Source organism: Lithobates pipiens, unplaced genomic scaffold, assembly GCF_037356315.1.
Source record: "Lithobates pipiens isolate NorthernLeopardFrog02 unplaced genomic scaffold, aLitPip1_a1.2 Scaffold_19, whole genome shotgun sequence".
Taxonomy (NCBI): domain Eukaryota; kingdom Metazoa; phylum Chordata; class Amphibia; order Anura; family Ranidae; genus Lithobates; species Lithobates pipiens.
In genome coordinates, this window is record NW_027507764.1 from 149506108 (window position 1) to 149527206 (window position 21099).

The 21099-nt window shown below is 35.7% G+C and overlaps 1 protein-coding gene across 11 annotated transcripts in view; it reads right to left on the minus strand.

The window, feature by feature from the left end:
- Positions 1 to 21099, minus strand: part of SATB1 (SATB homeobox 1) — a 260292-nt gene that overhangs the window by 116511 nt on the left and 122682 nt on the right. For 10 of the 11 annotated variants that reach the window (XM_077491391.1, XM_077491392.1, XM_077491388.1 and 7 more), the window contains 5 exons: positions 20977 to 21099; positions 18237 to 18413; positions 17423 to 17549; positions 16516 to 16639; positions 4254 to 4365 (listed from right to left, as the gene is read on the minus strand). The exon at positions 20977 to 21099 is cut by the window's right edge. In XM_077491391.1, the coding sequence (XP_077347517.1) occupies positions 4254 to 4365; positions 16516 to 16639; positions 17423 to 17549; positions 18237 to 18413; positions 20977 to 21099 (663 nt within the window). Of the gene's footprint in view, positions 1 to 4253; positions 4366 to 16515; positions 16640 to 17422; positions 17550 to 18236; positions 18414 to 19120; positions 19141 to 20976 lie in introns of those variants that run through there. The other variant, XM_077491396.1, reaches the window with a different exon arrangement.

The window sequence follows — 21099 nt, forward strand, 5'->3', positions numbered from 1 at the left end:
CTGTTCTGTGGGTCAGCTCCCTGGGCCCTGTAGCTGATATGCCTAAGCCCTTGTACACACGGTCAGACATTCCGACAATCCAAAATGTAGATTGCCAGGTCTTCCAATCCTCCCCAACTGCTCAGGTTTGGGAGTAGCATGCAGAATGTAAAAACACATATGTGCATAACCAAATTTGTACACACATATGGCCACTTTATACAGGAGCCACTATATATAGTAAACTACCAGAAAAAAATAAGTCTCTTGCCCTGCCAAACAGGGCTGTGCTGTGTGCCAGAGCTGTGTTAATATAATAACAGAATTGGCAAAAATACAAGTACTTTGGCAGATAAAATAACTCCCCATATATGTATTTTAACTGTGAATTTAGCTGTTTGCCTGGATTTTAGATTTAATTTTAACAAAAACAGACAGATCTCTATATAGTAAAGAATATCTGCGATATTAACTAAATGGACTTTCTAATGTCTTGTTTCTACGATAGGCAATAACGGTGGATGTAGGCTAGACTAGGGACAATATTCTACAACAAAGCACAGATCAGGCCAAGTTGACAGTTTAAAACAATGCAACAGAAAACAATGCATTGTTTTAATTAAAAAAGGTAATTTGTCTATATGGATAGTCTCTTTGCTCTAGTGTTTTAAACTGCTAAAATCTCAGCACTTTTTTCTGTGCCAAAACAATTGGGAAGGCAATGTTAAAATAGGAATGCTTAAACAAAGCACACTATAATTTACATGCCACAGCAAGAGACATCTATTAAGTATATGGATAAACCATTAAAAAGAGAAGCTGACAAATGTATTTACAAACTACATATTACAGCTTTTAAAGTATTTCTCTCAAAAATACAAAGTAATGGGACTTTATACATGTCATTTAAACTGGATATTCATCAGCATAATGAAGAAAATGGTTCTACATTCACACCTATGAACGACTTAATCTTAGAGAGGAGAAACAAAATGTTTACTAAAAACTATAAAGATATAACAAATACAGTTCAATGCTCAAAGCGGGGAATGGTTAACGCCTGTCAGGGCTTTTTTGCCATCTGTGTCCAAGTAGGGGGATTTACCCTCACTTCCTGTCCTGTAGACACATTACGAAATTAGGGGAAATTTCTTCAAATTAAGGAAAATTCCTTCTTAGTCTCCAGAACAAGTGTCCCGATCAGATTTCCTTCTATTCCTGTTTCAATGTCAACTCAAAAAACACTCAAGCAAGGACACACACATTAAAAACCTAACAGAGCTTTCAACCCTTCCTTAGTCATTTTTGCTACTACAACTTAGGCAATAAAACTTTAGTAGGTATTAAAATTAATAGTAACTATGGGCAGCTGTCGCTTGAACTATCTGTAGTTTTAATATGCAAGCCAACAATGACACTACACTAGCAGAAGGTACATTTAACAGTCCTACTGAAAATATAAATAACATTTTACTCACGCACACCTGTATGGAGCCAAATAGTGAAAAGCAAGAAAGAAATACCAATAAAAAATGCTACACCGCACATTAGTCAGAATGACGTTCTTTGTGATAACCCATATATATCTGTCAATTTTGTATATTTTTTTATTTTAGAGAAGTTCTACCATAATAGACTGCAATGCTACCATGTACACAGCCAGCTCATCCCTGTATTACAATGCATTTCAAGGGGAGTCCATGCTGATTGAACCCAAACATTTTGGATTCACAATTGTGCTTCACGGTATAAAAACCTGGTGTAAGCCTTGTGAATATTCTGTGCATTGTAGAGTGTTGCATTGTCAAAAATTATGGTAGTGCATTTTTATTTTCATGCTTGAAGGCATGTTGGGAGCCAACTCAACCACTTCAGCCCCGGAAGAATTTACCCCCTTTCTGACCTGAGCACTTTTTGCAATTCGGCACTGCATTGTTTTAACTGACAATTGCAAAGTCGTGCGATGTTGTACCCAAAGAAATTGATGTTATTTTTTCCCCACAAATAGAGCTTTCTTTTGGTGGTATTTTATCACCTCTGTGGTTTTTATTTTTTGTGCTATAAACAAAAAAAAGAGCGACAATTTTGAAAAAAAGCAATATTTTATTTTCTATAATAAATATCCCCCAAAAATATATAAAAAAAACACATTTCTTTCTCAGTTTAGGCCGATGTGTATTCTTCTACATATTTTTGGTAAAAAAAAAAAGAGTTATAGCATCTACAAAATAGGGGATAGATTTGTGGTATTTTTATTATTATTTTTTTATTATTAGTAATGGCAGCGAACTGTGATTTTTTTTGTGACTGTGACATTATGGCAGACACATCAGACACTTTTGACACAATTTTGGGACCATTGTCATTGTCGTTATACAGAGATCAGTGCTATAAAAATGCACTGATTACTGTGTAAATGACACTGGCAGGGAAGGGGTTTAACACTATGGGGCGATCAAGGGGTTAAGTGTGTCCTAGGGAGTGATTCTAACTGTGGGGGGGGGGGGTGAACTACCACCGATGACAGGGAGCAGTAGATCCCTGTCATGTCACTAGGCAGAACAGGGAAATGCCTTGTTTACATAGGCATCTCCCTGTTCTGCCGCTCTGTGACATAATCGTGGGGCATCGGCAGACATTGTGTCTGCGGGACCCGCGGGCACGGTCATGCCGCGTCTTAAAGGGTACGCCCTTACAGGTACACCCATTTGTGCAGCTGCATCCTTGTGCTGACATATATTGTCGTGCACTGGTCGACAAGCGCGTAAAATAATTGAACTGTCCTAATTCAACACGCCTCAATGCACAAAAACATGTGAATGTATTGTTACTGAAGAACCAATTGAGAATCTGATTGAAACTACTTGATACTACTGATCAAGGAATGAAACTATGGTCTAAGGCTAAGCCAATTGAACAGGAATGGTGAAATAGTGCACAGTCAATCACAGCTCACAACTGTAACATAGCTTAGCCCATAATGTACAAAGAAATGCTGCTCTAAATCATTGGCAATGTATCACTGTTTGAATGGTTTGTGTACGAATCATCAGTGTCCTTACAGTGATAGTAAAATCATGGTAACTCCATTGTTAACTTTGACAAATTACCATTTCAACATTGTATTGGTTTATCACAAAACATATACAATTATGAGTGGGCTTTCCTTATATTGTAAAAAATGCTTAGAGGGGCTCTTTTTTCCAAGCACAATACCTTCCTGAGGAGTCTTCCTTTGTCAGACTCATAAGCTGCAAACTAATTTGATTGCTTTGAGGCACCTTCTCAACATCAGCATGAATAAAGCCCCATACACGCTATCAGATTGTCTGCTGAGTTTTTCCTTCAGATTTACCAAAACCATGTAGTAGAAGGGCCTGCCTGATTGCATACACATTGAAACTCCTAAGGTTTGACCTCATATTATATGGTTTTGGTAAATCTGAAGGAAAAACTCAGCAGACAATCTGATAGTGTGTACGGGGCTTTAGATGCACGGCCTGGAACTGAAATGCAGCTTGAAAGTCAGGGAACCGCAGTTTTGAGGAAATATTTATTCAGTTTAATTTCAGATTCCATGTTTATAACAAGTAAAGTGGAAACCAAAAACTTTAACTGAGGCTTTATACACAGAAAGTTTTATTTTTTTTATAAACTATGGCTTGTATTGTGTTGTCATGGCCAAGGTATCTGTCCTATTAACACTAAACTGAACCCTTTCACACTGTTCACACCCTATTTTTAGTGCCACTTTACCATCGTTTTAGCGGCACTATTTGGCTGCTAGCAGGGGCTGTTCTAACCTCTGCTAGCAGCTGAAAGGGCATTAAATTCACCTGCAAAACGCTGCATCTGCGTTTTGCCGGCGGTATGACACCGCTGCCCCATTGATTTCAATGGGAAGGAGCAGTGGAGGAGCAGTGAGTTCACAACCCTCAACCCTCGGGCTTTCACACGGGAGTGAATGGACCAGCTGTTTTAGGGCAGTTTGCAGGTGCTATTTTTAACACTATAGCACCTGCAAAACGCCCAGTGTGAAAGGGGGTCTAATTACATTTATTTACCCATTTTTGGTATGACTGAATGCCTGAAGACTATGTAGCCCAGAGCCGGAAAAAAAAAAAAAAGACTATACATATCACATGTATCTTCTTCCTTAACCTCAATTTACAAAATGTATATTGGTTCCTAATTGTGAAACTAAAGGATTCTAATTATGACTTTAACCAATGTCACTGAAAACAATCACTTTATGCAATTGTTTTTGTACTTACCCATCATATCTCTTGTCTTCTTGAAATGTTTATACCACCTTCCAAATTCTTGACATTTTGCTGCTGAGACATTTGCATAGTAAGTGCTGTTCACAATGGAAGAAATCATACTCTGCACACAAAAGAAAAGGAAAACCAAATGAAAAAAAGGGGAATAAAGCACATGATGTGTCACAAGTAAAACAAAAAATGTCAGTGTGACTGATAAAACAAAAAAAGAGAAGACAAGCAAATTTATTTTTTCAAATAAAATAAAAATTGAAACAAGCAACATGAATTCTATATTCATTCTGTTGACATACATTTCTAAGCAGTGTGAAAGCCGAGTTGCATTGCATATGCGATTTAATATGCACAATTCGAATATGCGATCTGTTAACATACAATAAACAAAATTTACTTTACCATAACATTTACCAAAAAAAAAAAAAGTCTGCCAGGAGAAACTTATATTTGTAAGTAGTCTCTTAATAGAAAATATATGCCTGAGCTGAAATGATTACCTCTACCACTGATGACATGTATGGACTTTCCAAAAAGACTGTCACTCTCACCAGCTCACACTTAGGTATGATGTGTGCCAGGATTTCTTGGGGTTGATATTCTAAAGACAAATAGACTGTTCACTTTGCAAGGGGAGATGCACTTTGAAGGGAAATGTCCCCAGAGTTTAGTGAATGAAGCAAAGCCTTGCTGACTTCCATCATCCAATTATGCGCAAGCAAAAACTACTATTTACAAGCCAACCTCAATGCACTATTTAATTGGGCAACTATATGGCAAATGAGGTTTAATGTTGGTAAATGTAAACTCATGCACTTGGGGGCTAAAAACACGCATACATTATATACACTTGGAAGAAAACTGCTGGGGGAGTCAATAGTCAAGAAAGATCTGGGTGTTCTGGTAGATCACAGACTTACTAACAGCATACAACACCAAGCTGCTTTCTGAAGCTAGCAAAATATCTTCTTGTATAGAAGAAGTATAGACTTCAGAGACATCATTTTGTCCCTGTACAAATGATTAGTAAGACCTCATCTGGAATATGCAGCTCGGTTTTGGGCACCAGTTCACAAAAGAGATATCAGAGAACTGAAGAAAGTGCAGATAGGGGCAACTAAACTGATAAGAGGCATGGAGGAACTCAGCTAGGAGGAAAGATTACCTGAACTGAATTCATTCTCTCTTGAGAAGATCACCATGTGTAAATATGAGTGTGGTAAAAAAAAAAAGAGCTAAATGTAAAAGATATAACTTGATTAATATTCATTGGTAATAACACCAGGAATAGTAGATCCAGGGAATATCTGATTGCCTCCTGGGGGATCAAGAAGGGATTTTTTCTCTCCACTGAAATAAATTGGATCATGCTTAAGGCTACTTTCACACTGGGGCGTTGTTGGTGCTTTCGGTAAAGCGGCGCTATATTTAGCAGCTCTTTACCATCGTTTTAGCGCTAGCGGGTAGTTTTAACCCCCGCTAGTGGCTGAAAAAGGGTTAAACCTGCCCGCAAAACGCCAATGCAGCGGCGCTTTGCAGGCGGGTTTGCTGTGCTATCCCATTGTTTTCTATGGAGAGGGGCACTTTAGGAGCGGTAAATACACTGCTTCTACAGTGCTAATAGATGCGGCTTGCAGGACTTTTTTTTACCTTCCTGCAAGCGCACCTATCCAGTGTGAAAGCCCTCAGGCTTTCACACTGGAGAGACAGCAGCGGCTGTTTCAGGGCGATTTGCAGCCACTATTTTTAGCACTGTAGCACCTGCAAATCATCCCAGTGTGAAAGGGGCCTTATTGGGTTTTTTGTTGCCTTCTTCTGGGTCAACAGTGTTATTATTATTGGTTGAACTGGATGAACTTGTGTCTTTTTTCAACCAGGATAAATATGTAATTGAACGAAGTGTGAGCATGCCCAAAAAAAACATGTATATGCTGCTCAAAGATTTACATATCCGCATGATTTTCTACTGGAAACTTTCTTTTCATTTTGTTTGGGCTTCTCTTCTTCACCTGGTGATCCTGTCAGAAACACATTTTCTGTCCTAAGTGTTCACTCGTTAACTGTACTGTATCTGTGGAGAAGCAGCAATATCAGGACTACTGTAGGAGAGGACTACAGAAAGTGGAGGAGGTGTTTTGTAGTAAACAGAGACAGCTGCAACCAATGCTGATAAGAGCGCAGCACAGCCAGACAGCACAGGAAGTTATCAGCTTACTACAGTAGATATTTGTCAGGATCAACAGGTTTTTTTGTTTTTTTTTGCATGGATTGAATAGATATAACAAAACACTTTCAATGATATATTTAGCAGACCAAAGGGGAGAAATTTGTAGAAATTAATGGGTGGGATTTACATGCACTTTTTATTTTTTATTTTTTTAGATTTACATTAAGCATCCATTTGTAAAGTATTTGCACGGCCAAAGAATACGCAACACCAATTTATAAAGTCTCCCATTTCAAAAATTATAAAAATAAAGAATTTCTACATGGGAAGATCTACAATGCCATTAACAACATAAGAAAAAACAGTACAGGCTATGCCCCAGATGGAATTAAATAATTTGTAGTTATCCAGAACTAGAGTGGGAGGTGCAGAATTTTTTTTTTCCATCTGATTTACCCAAACAAGGAAAACATTTTTTTTTTTTCATACCGCTTTGCAAACAAAATAAACACTGCGAGAAAAAAACATATTTACAAATCTGGTTTACTAGTGTTTAAAGATTTCAAGCTCTATAAAGTAGAGAGGGCAACGACTGAAACAACTTATTTACACAATTATCTAAATACGATTAAACAGCTGATGGACAAATATTAAACTCGAAAATGTATAGTCATTTCAGCTTAATGTAATCCTCTCTCTGTAAACACCCAAGATGATTTTTTTTCCCAACCAGAACAGTCCTGACATCTCATAAGCCTAAGGGTGAATAGCAAGAGATTGTTTTCGATCGTTATAAATATTCAAGAGACAGGCAGACCATCTGCTTTCATAATACAGGTAAAAGGAAGGCTGGAATGGAGAACACTTTGCAAAATGGTTCTTTGCAAAGTCTTCCCTTCCAAAAAATTTTAAAGACAGATGTCAAAACTGTTTAAACAGTGTAATCTGGACATTAGAAAAAGCAATATTTCTCCTGTATCACAGACGTCGATACTTCACCCATCTGTGTGGCTACAAATTTCTACAACTTGTCCATAATAATTTATACCAGGAAATTATATGGGTCTGTAAAACCAAGACTTTACAACTCTGCAAGACAAGTCATGACAGCGCGGGGCAATGCATCTAAAATATTGCCCACAGACAAAGTCATTATTAAAGTACATGTAGAGTATGCATGCAAACTTCGAAGTTTAATATAACAGAAATGCACAATTGGTGTTTGCATTAGCATAATTGTTGTTTTATGGAATCATGTGGCCACAAAAATCACAAAAAATATTACTGACTGATGGGTGATACCATTGACATAACTGGTAATTTTATAAATGCAAGACAAAACTTTACTATGTTGGCAAGTGCCATGATGAAAGAAATGTTCCTTCTATTTTTCCATAACTTAGGGAACAATAGGGAAGTTCTGAGAGTTCTTAGTATCTTCACAAACATAAGTAGTCAAGTAACATGAACAAAAAAAAGCTCAGCTCTACCAATGATCAAAATAAAATGAAATAAATCCTATTTAATTGAACATATACCAGTTGAAGCTAAACTAATACGCTAATTAATATATGACTCCCTAGTGACTCAACATACAAAGAAAGCCTCTATTTAACCACTTCAGCCCCAGAAGAATTTACCCCCTTCCTGACCAGAGCACTTTTTGCACTGTGTCAATTTAACTTACAATTGCGCGGTCGTGCAACGTTGTACCCAATCAAAAATTAAGTCCTTTTTTTCCCCACAAATAGTGCTTTCTTTTTGTGGTATTTGATAGCCTTTGCGGTTTTTATTTTTAGCGCTAGAAACAAAAGAATAGCGACAATTTTGAAAAAAAAGCATTATTTTTTACTTTTATTTGCTATAATAAATACCCCCCAAAAATATATATAAAAAATATTTTCTCCTGTTTAGGCCGATATGTATTCTTCTACATAATTTTGGTAAAAAAAAAAAAAATCGCAATAAGCATACATTGATTGGTTTGTGCAAAAGTTATAGCGTCTACAAAATAGGGGATAGATTTATAGCATTTTTATTATTCTTTTTTTTTTTTTTTTTATTAGTAATGGCAGTGATCTGCAAATGCAACATGATGGCGGACACGTTGGACATTTTTGACATTATTTGGGGACCACTGTCATTTATACAGCAATCAGTACTATAAAAATGCATTGATTACTCTGTAAATGACGCTGGCAGTGAAGGGGTTAACCACTAGGGGGCAGTGAAGGGGTTAAGTGTGTCCTAGGGAGTGATTCTAACTGTGAGGGGACTGGACTTCAACACACAGAACAGTGATCACAGCTCTCGATGACAGAGAGTTGTGATCACTGTCCTGTCAATAGGCAGAACGGGGAAATGCTTTGTTTACAAAAGCATCTCCCCATTCTTCCTCTCCATGGCACGATCGCAGGCACCCGGTGGACATCGAGTCCACCGGACCCACGGTCACAGTCACGGAGACCGAGGCGGCGTGCACGCGACCTACCAGTGCCATTCTGCCGACGTAAATCGTTGCGTACTGGTTGGCAAGCGGTTATTTGCAGTCTTTCTTAAGAGCAGTCTCACAAACAGTGTCCACCATCGGGACAAAGTCTATTTAAAAATTTCTATCATGACAGAAATCCAATATTCATTAGTGCAGCATGTGTGTTCCATCCTGCCTATAAACTCACCAGAAGAGTTGGTCCCCTTAGAATATTAAGGTAAAAATGCTTAAAATTTTGATGAGAAAATCCTGACTGGGTCATGATGGAAAGACAGGCAATTTGGCTCTTTGCCATTGGTTTCTTGAAATGGAAATAACCAAAGGAGAGGCCTACTGTACTTTTACCGACGCTTTCCACATTCTCTGGCACTGTGGGATAAACTGTGACATAAAAATAACCTTACCTCTGCATTCCATCTCATAGCACATCTTTTAAAAATCTCATGTTTACCCCTGGACTAGACACTAAAGCCTTTCCCTTTGCCTTTTACATTGCAGCATTGTAAAAATGTATTGGAGAATCCTCTGTCTGAAACATTCTAGTTCCTTAAAATTTCATATTACATACATTCTCTATGCACTGATTGTTCTGAGCTGCCATGCCATACAAAAAACGGTGTATGCAAGATTTGGTTCAAAGAGAGGGCATATCCATCTTCTATGGGCTATTACTAGTTCTCCACACAAAGTGGCCTATATAGTAGACTGGAAGAAGCACCTTTATGTTGATAAATAGCAGATTCCATGGCACAGGAGCTGTCAAGCATCTTAGAAGGGAATTTTAAATATTACACTAATTTAAGCAAATTTCAAAGCCCTAACAAGGAGGTACTTGGTTCCCTCTCACCTCTCAAAAATATATCGACTTCCACTCCTTGTTGTTTCAGGGGATGTAACCTCCTAGAAACAATTTATCATGTTTTGTAGGAATGGGCCTCACTCTATTTAAGATTGGTCTTCTTCATTCTTTTAGGGGCTAAATCATGGAAAGGACCTCCATTTCCCTATCCCAAGCCAAGCAAAAGGTTTAATGGATTATGACCCACAAAAAAATAGCCAGTATCCTGAATGACACCAGAAAACAATTCAATAAGGTTTGAGAACTGTGGGCTCAATATATGCATTGAACATTCACCAATATTTGAGTAAGATAAAATACAATACCCAAAATTCTCACACCAAGGAGCAAACCAATACTAACATTAATCTTCAATCTAAAACACAAAATATAAAGTGAAAAAATAAATGCGGAAATCACCCATATTCACTGTTGCTACCCTACTTCCAGAACCGATCCTCATATACCTCATATAATAGGTTGCAAATTGTCCAGAAATAGGTTCAGATGTTACAAAACCAGGAATAACAATATACAGTATAATCACCCCAATACTAGAAGTACACACCAAAATCAGTTCTAAGAAAGAAAGATGTATAACATCAATAGGTAATGGACTTAACACCCATGATTCTTAGATTAAAAAAATTATCTAATAAAGTATTAATAACCTAGGTGTGACAAAGATGAAATGAATGAAAAAGTAGAAGAATGTGAAAAAGTAAAAGAATGTGATAGAAGAGAAATAGTAGAACAGATAAGCAAATGACAAGACCTGGAAGTCTCAAGAAAAAAGCAGTAAAAGCTGCACATCAAGAAGACAATGTAATATGAATTTGCCTTGCAATTGTATAGGATAAACCAACTCCCCATGCCTTTAAGCTAACTCCTACATTTCTTCTTGTTCATAGACTTCTATGGGGCTGTAATGTGCCTGAAGGTGCACATTACAACTCCATAGAAGTCTACTGCTTTTTTCTTGAGAATTCCAGGTCCTGTCATTTGCATATCTTTTCTACTATTTCTCTTGTATTACATTCTTCTCCTTTTTCATTACTTTGTCACCCCAAGGTCATTAATACTTATTAGGTATTTTTTTAATTCAAGAATCATGGGTGTTGAGTAAGTCAGTTACCTATTGATGTTATACATCTTTCTTTCTTAGAACTGATTTAGGGTGATTATACTGTATTTTGTTATAATTTCATTGAATAACTAAGTTTATTAAAAAGTGTACTGTAAAATAATATAAAAATGCAATATAAAAAAACTCACACCAAGCACTACATATTAAGGATGTTCTAATATTCCACCAGTTCACAACGCTGGCTGCAAACTCCCTTCTCAGCACAGATGCTTGTATTCCCGTAGGTCCTGCCCAATGTGTTGCATCAACGGACTTCTTCAAAAGATCCTCATAATGTCCACTGATGAAACACATTGGACAGGAAGGTAAAGTAAAACCTCATCACACATCATGCATCTGTACCATATAATCAATTAAACACAAGAGAGATAATCTCATCACATAACTCCTTTTGTACTATAAAAAATATAAAACACTTACATGTGCATAGTGCACTAAGCAATACATATAATGCAAATCTAATACTCCACTGGCAAACAGCACTAGTTGCAAACTTCATATCCGGCACAGACGCTTTATACATGATGATATGTCTCATAGGTCCTGCTTAACATGTTTTATGAACGGACATTGTCAAGAGCCCCTGACAAAGTCCACTGACGAAACTTGTTGGGTTGGACCTAAAGTAACAAGGCATTATACATCAAACGTCTGTGTTGGAAAGGGAGTTTTCAGCTAGCACTGTGAGCTGGTGTAATATTAGATGTTATACATTGTGCTTAGTGCACTATGAGCATGTGATCATTTTATATTTTTGAATAGTATGATTTTATTAAAAGGTGTTATGCAGAGGAACTTACGTCATCGTTAAATAGATAGGAGGCCCACTTCCGCAAAACATGGCCACAATGGATTTGTTTTACTTTATCAACAAAATATCAGCCACTGGTAGTTAGTTGAGCTAGATATGTGGAGGCAGAAATGCTGTAGAATAGGATATTTTAATAAATGTCCCAAGTGTAGAGGAGGGGGGGGGGAGAGTTTTTTGTTTTTGTTAGTCTTTTCTTCTTTCTCTTGTTTTGGGGAGGGTGGAAGTTTTAGTGGGAGGGAGGAGGGATGGGTGAGTATAAGGAGAAATTTGTTAAACCAAAGGGGATATGCAGAGCATCCCCATAAGTGATATTAATGTACCAAGACATGACTTATCTTATTTCTGTAGTCTTTAACCAAACAGAGTCACAAAATACATGTGCGGCCCCTCTTCCATCTCCTCTTTCCCCTATAGGTAAGGAATAACTGCAAAGAAATACACTATATAGAGAAGATTGGTGGGGCATTGGGGGGGAGGGAGTGGGGGTGGAAAGGGAAGTAAGTAAACCTACGTACCTTCAGCCCTGTCATATATATATATATATATATATATATATATATATATATATATATACACACACATACATATACATAATAAACATTTATTTATGTATATACACACACACATACACAAAAAGTTTCTGCACTCATTTATATATTACCTAGTTAAAAAAAAATTGGAAACTTTTTGAAGAATCCTCATATATATATATATATACACACACACACGTTTTTATTTTATTTTTTCTTGATCATTGTTGGAGCTTATTTATAGAGTAATCTTAGTGCTGTTTTCTTTGTGCATATTTAAATTCTTGTTTATTCTCTACAAAGCTGCTAGGGAATAATTTTCCCGAATAATTTTTATATATATATTTTTTTCTGCATTTTACTATGTTTCCACAAATTTGGTTTAGGGTTTAAGAATGATACAGTATTTGATTTCATAGTAGCTTTTCTTACATTTGACAATTAATGAAATTTGAAATTATTTATTTTACTGTGCAGTAACAAAAAAAGTTGCTTAGTATATTAGGCTATATTATAGAGCCAGTCCATCCAAAACAAATATTTCAGGTGTAGGTGAACACCTGTTAAATCACCCTCTGGCTTCTGAGTTATCTAATCTCGCCTTCAACTATATTATTTTTGGGATCCTGACTCTTTCATGTAAACGTTATAAAGTATTGCACATCTAGTGTAATGGAAAGAGCTTAGATATATTTAGAGCTGTAGGACCTAGCAATCGTTATGAAATCTGCACCATATGTACTAAATTCTGAATCTCCTTATCTGACAAAATAATTCAAAAAAGTCTGTCACAAATTAAACTTTGGTGTCTAAAATTCTGCTGACATTTAACTGTCACAGGTATTTCAATTAAATAGAAAATGATATCCCAATTCCCTTAACAGATAGTGGACTTGGGCTGTCTAACCAATTAATGGGAGCAATGGTTACTTACTAATTTTGAAGTGTAGTCATCTTAGCCCCTGACCAAGGCCATGACATTGTATTGTAAGTTCCAAAAACTTTTCCTGTTCCTATGGCAAAAACTAAATTGCAACCCCTATGAATAATACAATTCTGTACAGCAATTTATGGTGGGTGACAGTAAATGATATTACAATATATTTTCCTGTTCCATTTCTGGCTGTAGGTAGGTGGGTTTTTATCTACCATTTAGGCAATGCAACACATTTATACAGTACAACACTGCATAGCTAAATCACAGGTGAAAAGTGCCCTGTTCACTAAACTTAACCTAAACATACATTCACTCTGACAAACATAAATAACCACCAGCATTAATTATACTGCTGATGGAGAGGAGTAGACTATAATTGTAAAATACCAAAGCAAACATTATTTTAATTAATGTTATAAAATAAGGTCTAGCAAACATAAGTGAACATTTTAACTGACTCATTTTTGTTTTCTCATGGCTACGACCTAAAAAACAATAGAACTTGTGCATGGTACTACAAATACATAATATATGTTTAATATTTTATGAGCTGGGTTTTTATTAAATAATAAAATATAATGTATGCAAAATTATAAATCTGTCTTTTTAAAAGGTTGCACACTGCAATATTACAGAAGAGACTACTGATACATACCGTAAATAGAACGGCCATTTGTCATATGCAATTTCAAGATAAAACAGTGGAAAGTTTGCACAGAACTTATTTGCTGGCACTGTGGCCCATAAGCAAGATTGCACTGTTCCACTTGGATGCTGTCTTTTAGAAAAAGCTGTAATTTTCCTACCATTAAGCTTTCCATTTAAAAAGAAATTGGATACTAATGTATTGTCAAGTGAACATATAGACTACTATAGGAAGGCAATGGATTATACCAACCAGATAAAACATAAAGCTTCTCTGCTTCTTACCTACTGTGCAAGAATATGTGATCCTAAGCTGCTGGGACAGCTATGGACCTAATAGCAGGCAATGTAATAATAGCACAAATGAGATTCAGCAATGACTTGACAAAGGAAAGACCATGTGTATTTATCACATTTGTGTTATTTGGCATCTGCTATTAAAGAATTCTTTGTGTTGGCTACAGCTTAGATTACTGGCATACAGTTAATACATAAATCCTATAGCTGTTATCAATATTTTTAGTTCCTTAACTGATTTGCTTAGATCTTCAATAACAAAAAAAAGGAAAAACATTTTTTATTAACCTAAAAGCTAAATTTTGCATGTATAGTGAATACTGTGAATACACTGCCTAACCAAACACTGAGGCAGGTCCATTTTCATACAAAAACAAAAAAGCTGGAAATGAGTTTCATAGTCAAAGTATCAAAGAAAAAGAATAGTGATCACAAACTGGGGTGACTATGCATGGAGAGTGAGGCATAGTTTAAACCAACTTTAAAACAAAAAACAAAAAATACTTTACAAACATCGGGGGCAAGTAAAGACTTACTGGCTTTGATTCAAATGTATTGTCTGCGGGGCAAATTAAGCATTTCCCTAGCTTCCTAAAATATGGGTGGTCTGCTTTGCGAAGCGCACCTCATATGCTCCTAAAAATAAATGTCTAATAAATGTGAAATCCATTCCATGAAAAAAGGCCATTCAGCTAGTTAAATCATTTACCTACAAATTATGATCAAAAGAGTGCTTTAATTATGAAAATATTAATGAAAGCATATTCAAAGACTAAATAAAGAGTCAAATAATTTGCATACCACATTAGAAATCCAGTTCAATCCACCAGAGTAATAAAAATAATAAAAATAATAGTCTCTCTCTCTTTCCATAAGAGTGGGAACAAATTCACCTTGCCTGCAAGATAATCAGGTAAGGAACAGTCTTACTATTCAAAAAGGATTTTGTTTGATTACACTTTGTTGTGTTACTAGAATGGAAAAAAAAAATGGAACGAATCCTATCTGTAGGTTCCATGAGCCGCTGCAGCAAACGCCCACTGTTTTCTTGCAGTGGTTACAAATGTGGCAGTTGTATAAACGCATACATGGAATGGCTCGCAACCAACGAATAGAATTTTGATTATTTCCAGGCCAGAAATCATTGAATGGGAGCCACAAGACTGGAGGAATAGAAACAAATATTGTGCACAGCAGCAATTACAGAACAATTCAAATCATCTGCAACACATTCATGTATTAATACAAAAATTTGCAAAAAGTGCACCACTTATATTTGTAAAGTGAATAGTAAACTGTGGCCATTACTTAAAAAAAATAAAAAAATAAAAAAACACATGGTTCCCTAACTGTACTATAAGCAGGCATGAATCACCTATGCTTTGAAAAGTAATAATAAAGTGTCATAACATGCTCCAAATAGTGAAGAGATAAATGAAAATGCATTGTACTGTAGCTCTTCTCATAAATGTATTAACAACCAGTGCAAGGCACTGTGATAACACACAGTTACTATATAATAGTAAATATAGAAGCTCTAGAGGGAAGACTGTGCAAATGAATAGAGCATAATGTATGTAGCTGAGCACTATCCATTTCGCTATAGGTCACAGCACAGCTTATATAAGCACACTTTGAATTTGTCCAAACACTAACAGTAAGTAAGCTTCAGAACAAAATCTTAAAGGTATCAAAGACCTGCCCTTTAATTCTTCTATAACTTTATAGTTACTTTTTTATTTAATGTAGGCATGCAAATATCATATGTTTTTATAAGACATTAAATACAAACTACTCAGGTGCACAGTCAGCATGCACAAAAAAGGAATTTAAAATGTACTAGTATACAAGAATATTAGGAAACTAAACTATTTCACTTTGGCAAAACAGTCATTATCAGGGCAAAAAAAAACACAGCCTGAAAATCAGCTCAAAGTCCTACCAGATCAGTATTTAAAAAAGAAAAAAAAAAAAAAAAGATTTCAATGGTTTAATTGTATTACCAGAATATTTTAATTAGATTATATGACAGGATTCTAATTGTGTTGCTTGTAATTATTCTAAGTCCCATGAGGAATCTTTTTCTCACTTTTTTTTTTTTTTTAAGGTTGCATGCATAATTCATTGTTTGGGTGTAGGCTTTTGTACAAGACATTTTCCTACTATCGTGGACGTGAAATCCTAAAGTGTGCTGTGGCAATTACATCACAATGCTGGAGGGGAATGGCAGGTGCATTCCAGCATGAGATGTGATCATGTGTTAGAAGTCACTGTACACTGCTAAGAACAATTCCTAGAGGTGGCAACAAGCACAATACAATTATCGAGGTCATGCCAGTTATTGGACGCTTGACAGCATAGCAGTATTGTTTTTCAATACTATTCAAGGCTGATACCTGGGACAGAGGACATTCCTTAGCCAGTGAACTCTGGTTCATATCTTTCAGCAGGTCCTTCAGAGCGTTACGTACTGTTATGTGGGACCATTGCTCAGGAGGCAAGTCTTCAAGTTTGGGGCAACTATTAGAGACAGATTAGAGAAGGGATTATTACAAGATTGCATCCTGCTGCAGAACATTCCTTTAAGACAGACAGATTTCATTTTGCGCATCAAGCAGATGCATCTGGAGATTGCTCTCGGTCTCCTGATTGTTCCGATTAGTTAATTACTTTATACAACACATCTGCTGTATTGATGCATGAATTATACATCAGCTGCATGTGGCGACTATTTTTGCATGTTACTTCTACCTTCCTGCTCTGATGCGCTTGGTGAAACAATTTAAGGTGCAATGCCTTCTTACAACTGATCAGGAGAAACAGGCTTAAGATCAGTCTTTTTTTTTTTTTATATTATTGCGGCTGAAGAAAACAAAACCAAAAAAAAAAAATATGTCACATACCAGATTACATTAAGAAGGGTGAAGTCATTCTTTCACAGAATGTACCCAGATGGCTTTGTGCAGGATATGCAAAAATATTTTCTGTTAAGTACATTTTATGTAAAATACCCATTTGTAATGCATATATTGAATTAATTGGCTAAATATAATTCAGCATATACAGCATGTGTAACAAAAAAAAAACCACACTAACACACATACACACAACAACAACGAAAAAATATGTAAAACAAAATGTATGTCAGACACAAGTAAAAGTAATCCTCCAGTCTCGGTAGAAACTTTTGGTGCCAGGAAAGTATATTAGCGCACACCATATAAAAAAAAAAAAAAAACAATAAAGGAATGAAAGACATCTGCAGCTGATAAGGAACTAAGCAGTCTACACATCATGACTCACCTATGTAGTTGTATTTTCAGTGTGACCACATGAAACACATCTTGTAGCATATCTGCTACAGTGGCATCAGGAGCATCTGTAACACAGGAAAGTGGAACTGGATTCCATTTACCAACTTGGATCAGCCCTGCGTCATAAAGATAAAGTGTATTACTTTCAGAATTAACCCCACGATAATGATTAATGAAAAAAAAAAGATAAAAAAAACAAAAAAAAAAAAACAGTCAGACCTTTAAAATACCATCTAAAATACTAATAAAAAAATATCAAAATACTCTATTGTATTTCACAGAATATAAGGAGCTTGATAAATACCACAATATCTCCAATAATAATTATTGAGAAATATACATCTTGACTTGCATAAATTAACAAGCACCAAAATACCAGTGTCTCTGCCTAACAAATTCAGAGAAACTGAGCCTCAACAGTTTCACACCTAAATATTTAAGAAAGAGTCAGCAGCAAATTACGCTGCCTAAATAATAACAAAAATGTGAAAACTGAAAAAGGAAACACATCTAGGTATTCAGTCATAAATGCAAATTGACTTTCAGCATTCCATCTGCTCAGTTATGCTCAGCATTTCTCCCTAGATTCTCAGTGGACCATATTATTAAGGTCAATAGTCATGCTAATGATTCAGTGCTAACATCCGAAGTCCCTTAAAACTAGCCATGTTATTTACGATTAAGCTGCAAAAAAATGTTACAGTAAAAAATAATCATAGTAATTATATGGAAATATAAAACAGGAAATTAAAAAATTGAGTAACAATGTAACATCCATTTTCTTTGACTTGATTATTATTTACCTTTGGCTTGGGCAGCTGCACTGTGAGAATATCCAAGGGACAGGAGAGCCATTTCAATCAACTGGTTAAAAAGCATGTCCTTCCTAACCAATACAAACTCTGCATGCTCCTCTTTGCAGTCATATTCAATGAAATTTTCATAATGTTCCACCACGCAAAAAACCGGAAGCATATTTCCTACAAACATGAAAAGAGAAAAAAAATAAACATCACTATCAACAGTTACAGGTAATAAATAAAAACATAAAACTGATCCAAAACATTCACAAAAATGTAAGTATATAAAAACACTATACTACAAATATACAATAAAAGTATTTCATTCTTCTGATGACCTAAAGTTAAATTCATTTAATGAACGGAACGCTAGGGTATAACATTTGGATGCTTCAGATTAGGCACAACATAATATCTCATTAACAATACAATAAATAAAAAATGGGTACTTTACTAATTACTGGCACAGCGGCCCACTAGAATGTAACCCAATATAAAAAGTAGAAAAGTGATCCCCTTAAAAGTCAAAGAAATACATTCTTTAATTTCCTGACAACAGTTTAGCAGCAATGTTTACAATGCACTACAGTGGTCATATTACGAAAATGTTTGCCTATTTTTTTTTTTTCATTTAAAAAAAAAAAGCATCTGCTGTCTTCCATGGTGGACTATCATAACATATTCTGAAAACATACTGTGAGCACACCACCATGTGAATGAAGTTTTACGTTTATACAACCACCTAAAGGTAGCGCGTTGCAAAATGTACTTTTCATCACAAGTGCATTACTGGAAAGCTAACAGTATCATACAATATCACACATACAGTTATGTTAAAGGACTAAAATTTTCAAAATATCAAAGATATAATAATAAAAAAATATTACTTTTTCCTGGAAACCAACCCTGACAATATATTGCACAAGCTGTTTATTGTCAATAATCAAATGAAAATCACTCATCCAAATCCATTTCTCAGTAAGTCGACATTGGTATTCAATTGGTTAAGATCTGGAACTGTTCTTTCAACATGTAGGAGGACTGTAGCTATTCTCTTCTGAAGGAGTAGCTAAGTAGGGACTCCTATGTCTTTGAAGTGGGTGAGGGGAGCTCAATTCATTATGTGAACTCTCCTTGTGACCTTACGCAAGTCTCTCATTTGTTCCCTTCCTCTGTGCCAGAAAAGATCACAATCAATTCAGAGAAAGAGCTCCCTGAGCCTGAAACATGCTACATGAGACACTGCTTGGGTCTATTTAAAAAGAAATATAGAAGTTAAAGCTCCATGCAATTAAAACCTTAACTCCTTAGATGGACTTTCGATCAACTCATTTTAATATTAAGATGCCTCGTTCATAAACAATGTATTATCTGAAGTCCTCATTGCTAAAATGCATGGGAGATAATGTGACAATAAAAAAAGAAATCAAGCTACACACATCTTTAACCAAGAGCAAATACATGTTATTAGCACAGAGTGACGTGCTGTCCTTCCTCAAGTCATCAGCATTAAAGAGCAGTATTCTCGCATTAACTGCTCCCATCTGACTGAATGCTTGGCCCTGCAACTTTATAACTGCCCAGCATTAAAAAAGAGGAAAGCTTTGGTCAGTGCTAAAAATATAAGATGATTCCAACCTGAAGGCACTGCTAGAGCTTTTGCTGAACATTTATGAGCCTATGTAAACAACAAGTCTGCATAAGGAGCAGCGAGTCTGTAGAATCCTTGTCTAAAACTGTCCTGGCATTAAACTTTGCTGTGCAAATATCACATACTACCAGAGGCAGCTGAAATCTCCTATTTAGGAATTTATAGAACTTATATGTTTGCAGGCGTCAGAAAGTCCTTTTATAAAGCCTTGCTCCAGCTCCTCAGTACAATATTAATGCACTCGCTTTGAAAAGCCATAATAAATTATATTTTTAATGCTTGTTCTGCCCTGGCTTTCTTAAGATGCATACATTCTTGGCAAACAATCAATAAATAGGGTAATCATGAACTGAGGCCAAAGAATTTGCTGAAGTGCTCTTTTTCCATTTTAATAGATAGAGATCTAACAATACCAACTGCTGTGTCTGTTCATTTTAAGATCAATATATGCTTTGTTTTCGCCAAACGGAATGCAAAATGAAGGATTGTATGATAAATGTTACACATTGAAGACAATGAAATTCCAATGCCTTCAACTATGTAGCTGAAATTATCAGCTGTCTCCAAATAATGCTCAGAGCATTCCAAACCTGAAGGAAGCAACTATAATAAGCCCATTCTTTAGATTTCCATATCATATGGGTTGAAGTTTTCAACTGTGTTTAAGTTGTTCTTCTTTAGCCCACAGACTAGAGGATGTGTTGTCCAACTAGAGGATGGCAGAGCAAGCATTTAAAAAAAAAAAAAAAAAAACATATAGATAGATAGGTAGATAGATAGATAGATAGCGAGCGTGGGGGAGAGTGTAAAAGTGAACCTTGAAAAATCTTGTTTGCTAAAACCCACAGAACTATCAGTATTCTACTACCAACTAACATAAATATTTATCATAACAGGATAGAATATATATATATATATATATATATATATATATATATATATATATATATATATATATATATATATATATATATATATATATAAAACTGAAAAATAAAAAATATCAAACCTACTTTGATGTTAAGCAAAGTACCGAAATGCAGCTGCTATCTTGCATTCACCTAGGAAGTGAGCTTGTCTTAGGAATATTACCTTTTCGAATACTGGACCTCATCATATGAGCGGAATGTCTAAGAGGCACCCCTTGCATTTTTCCTCCTATGCTTCCAGCTCTTCCTCTTCCTAGAGGACTTCCATTCTGCTCAAGGCGGGCTA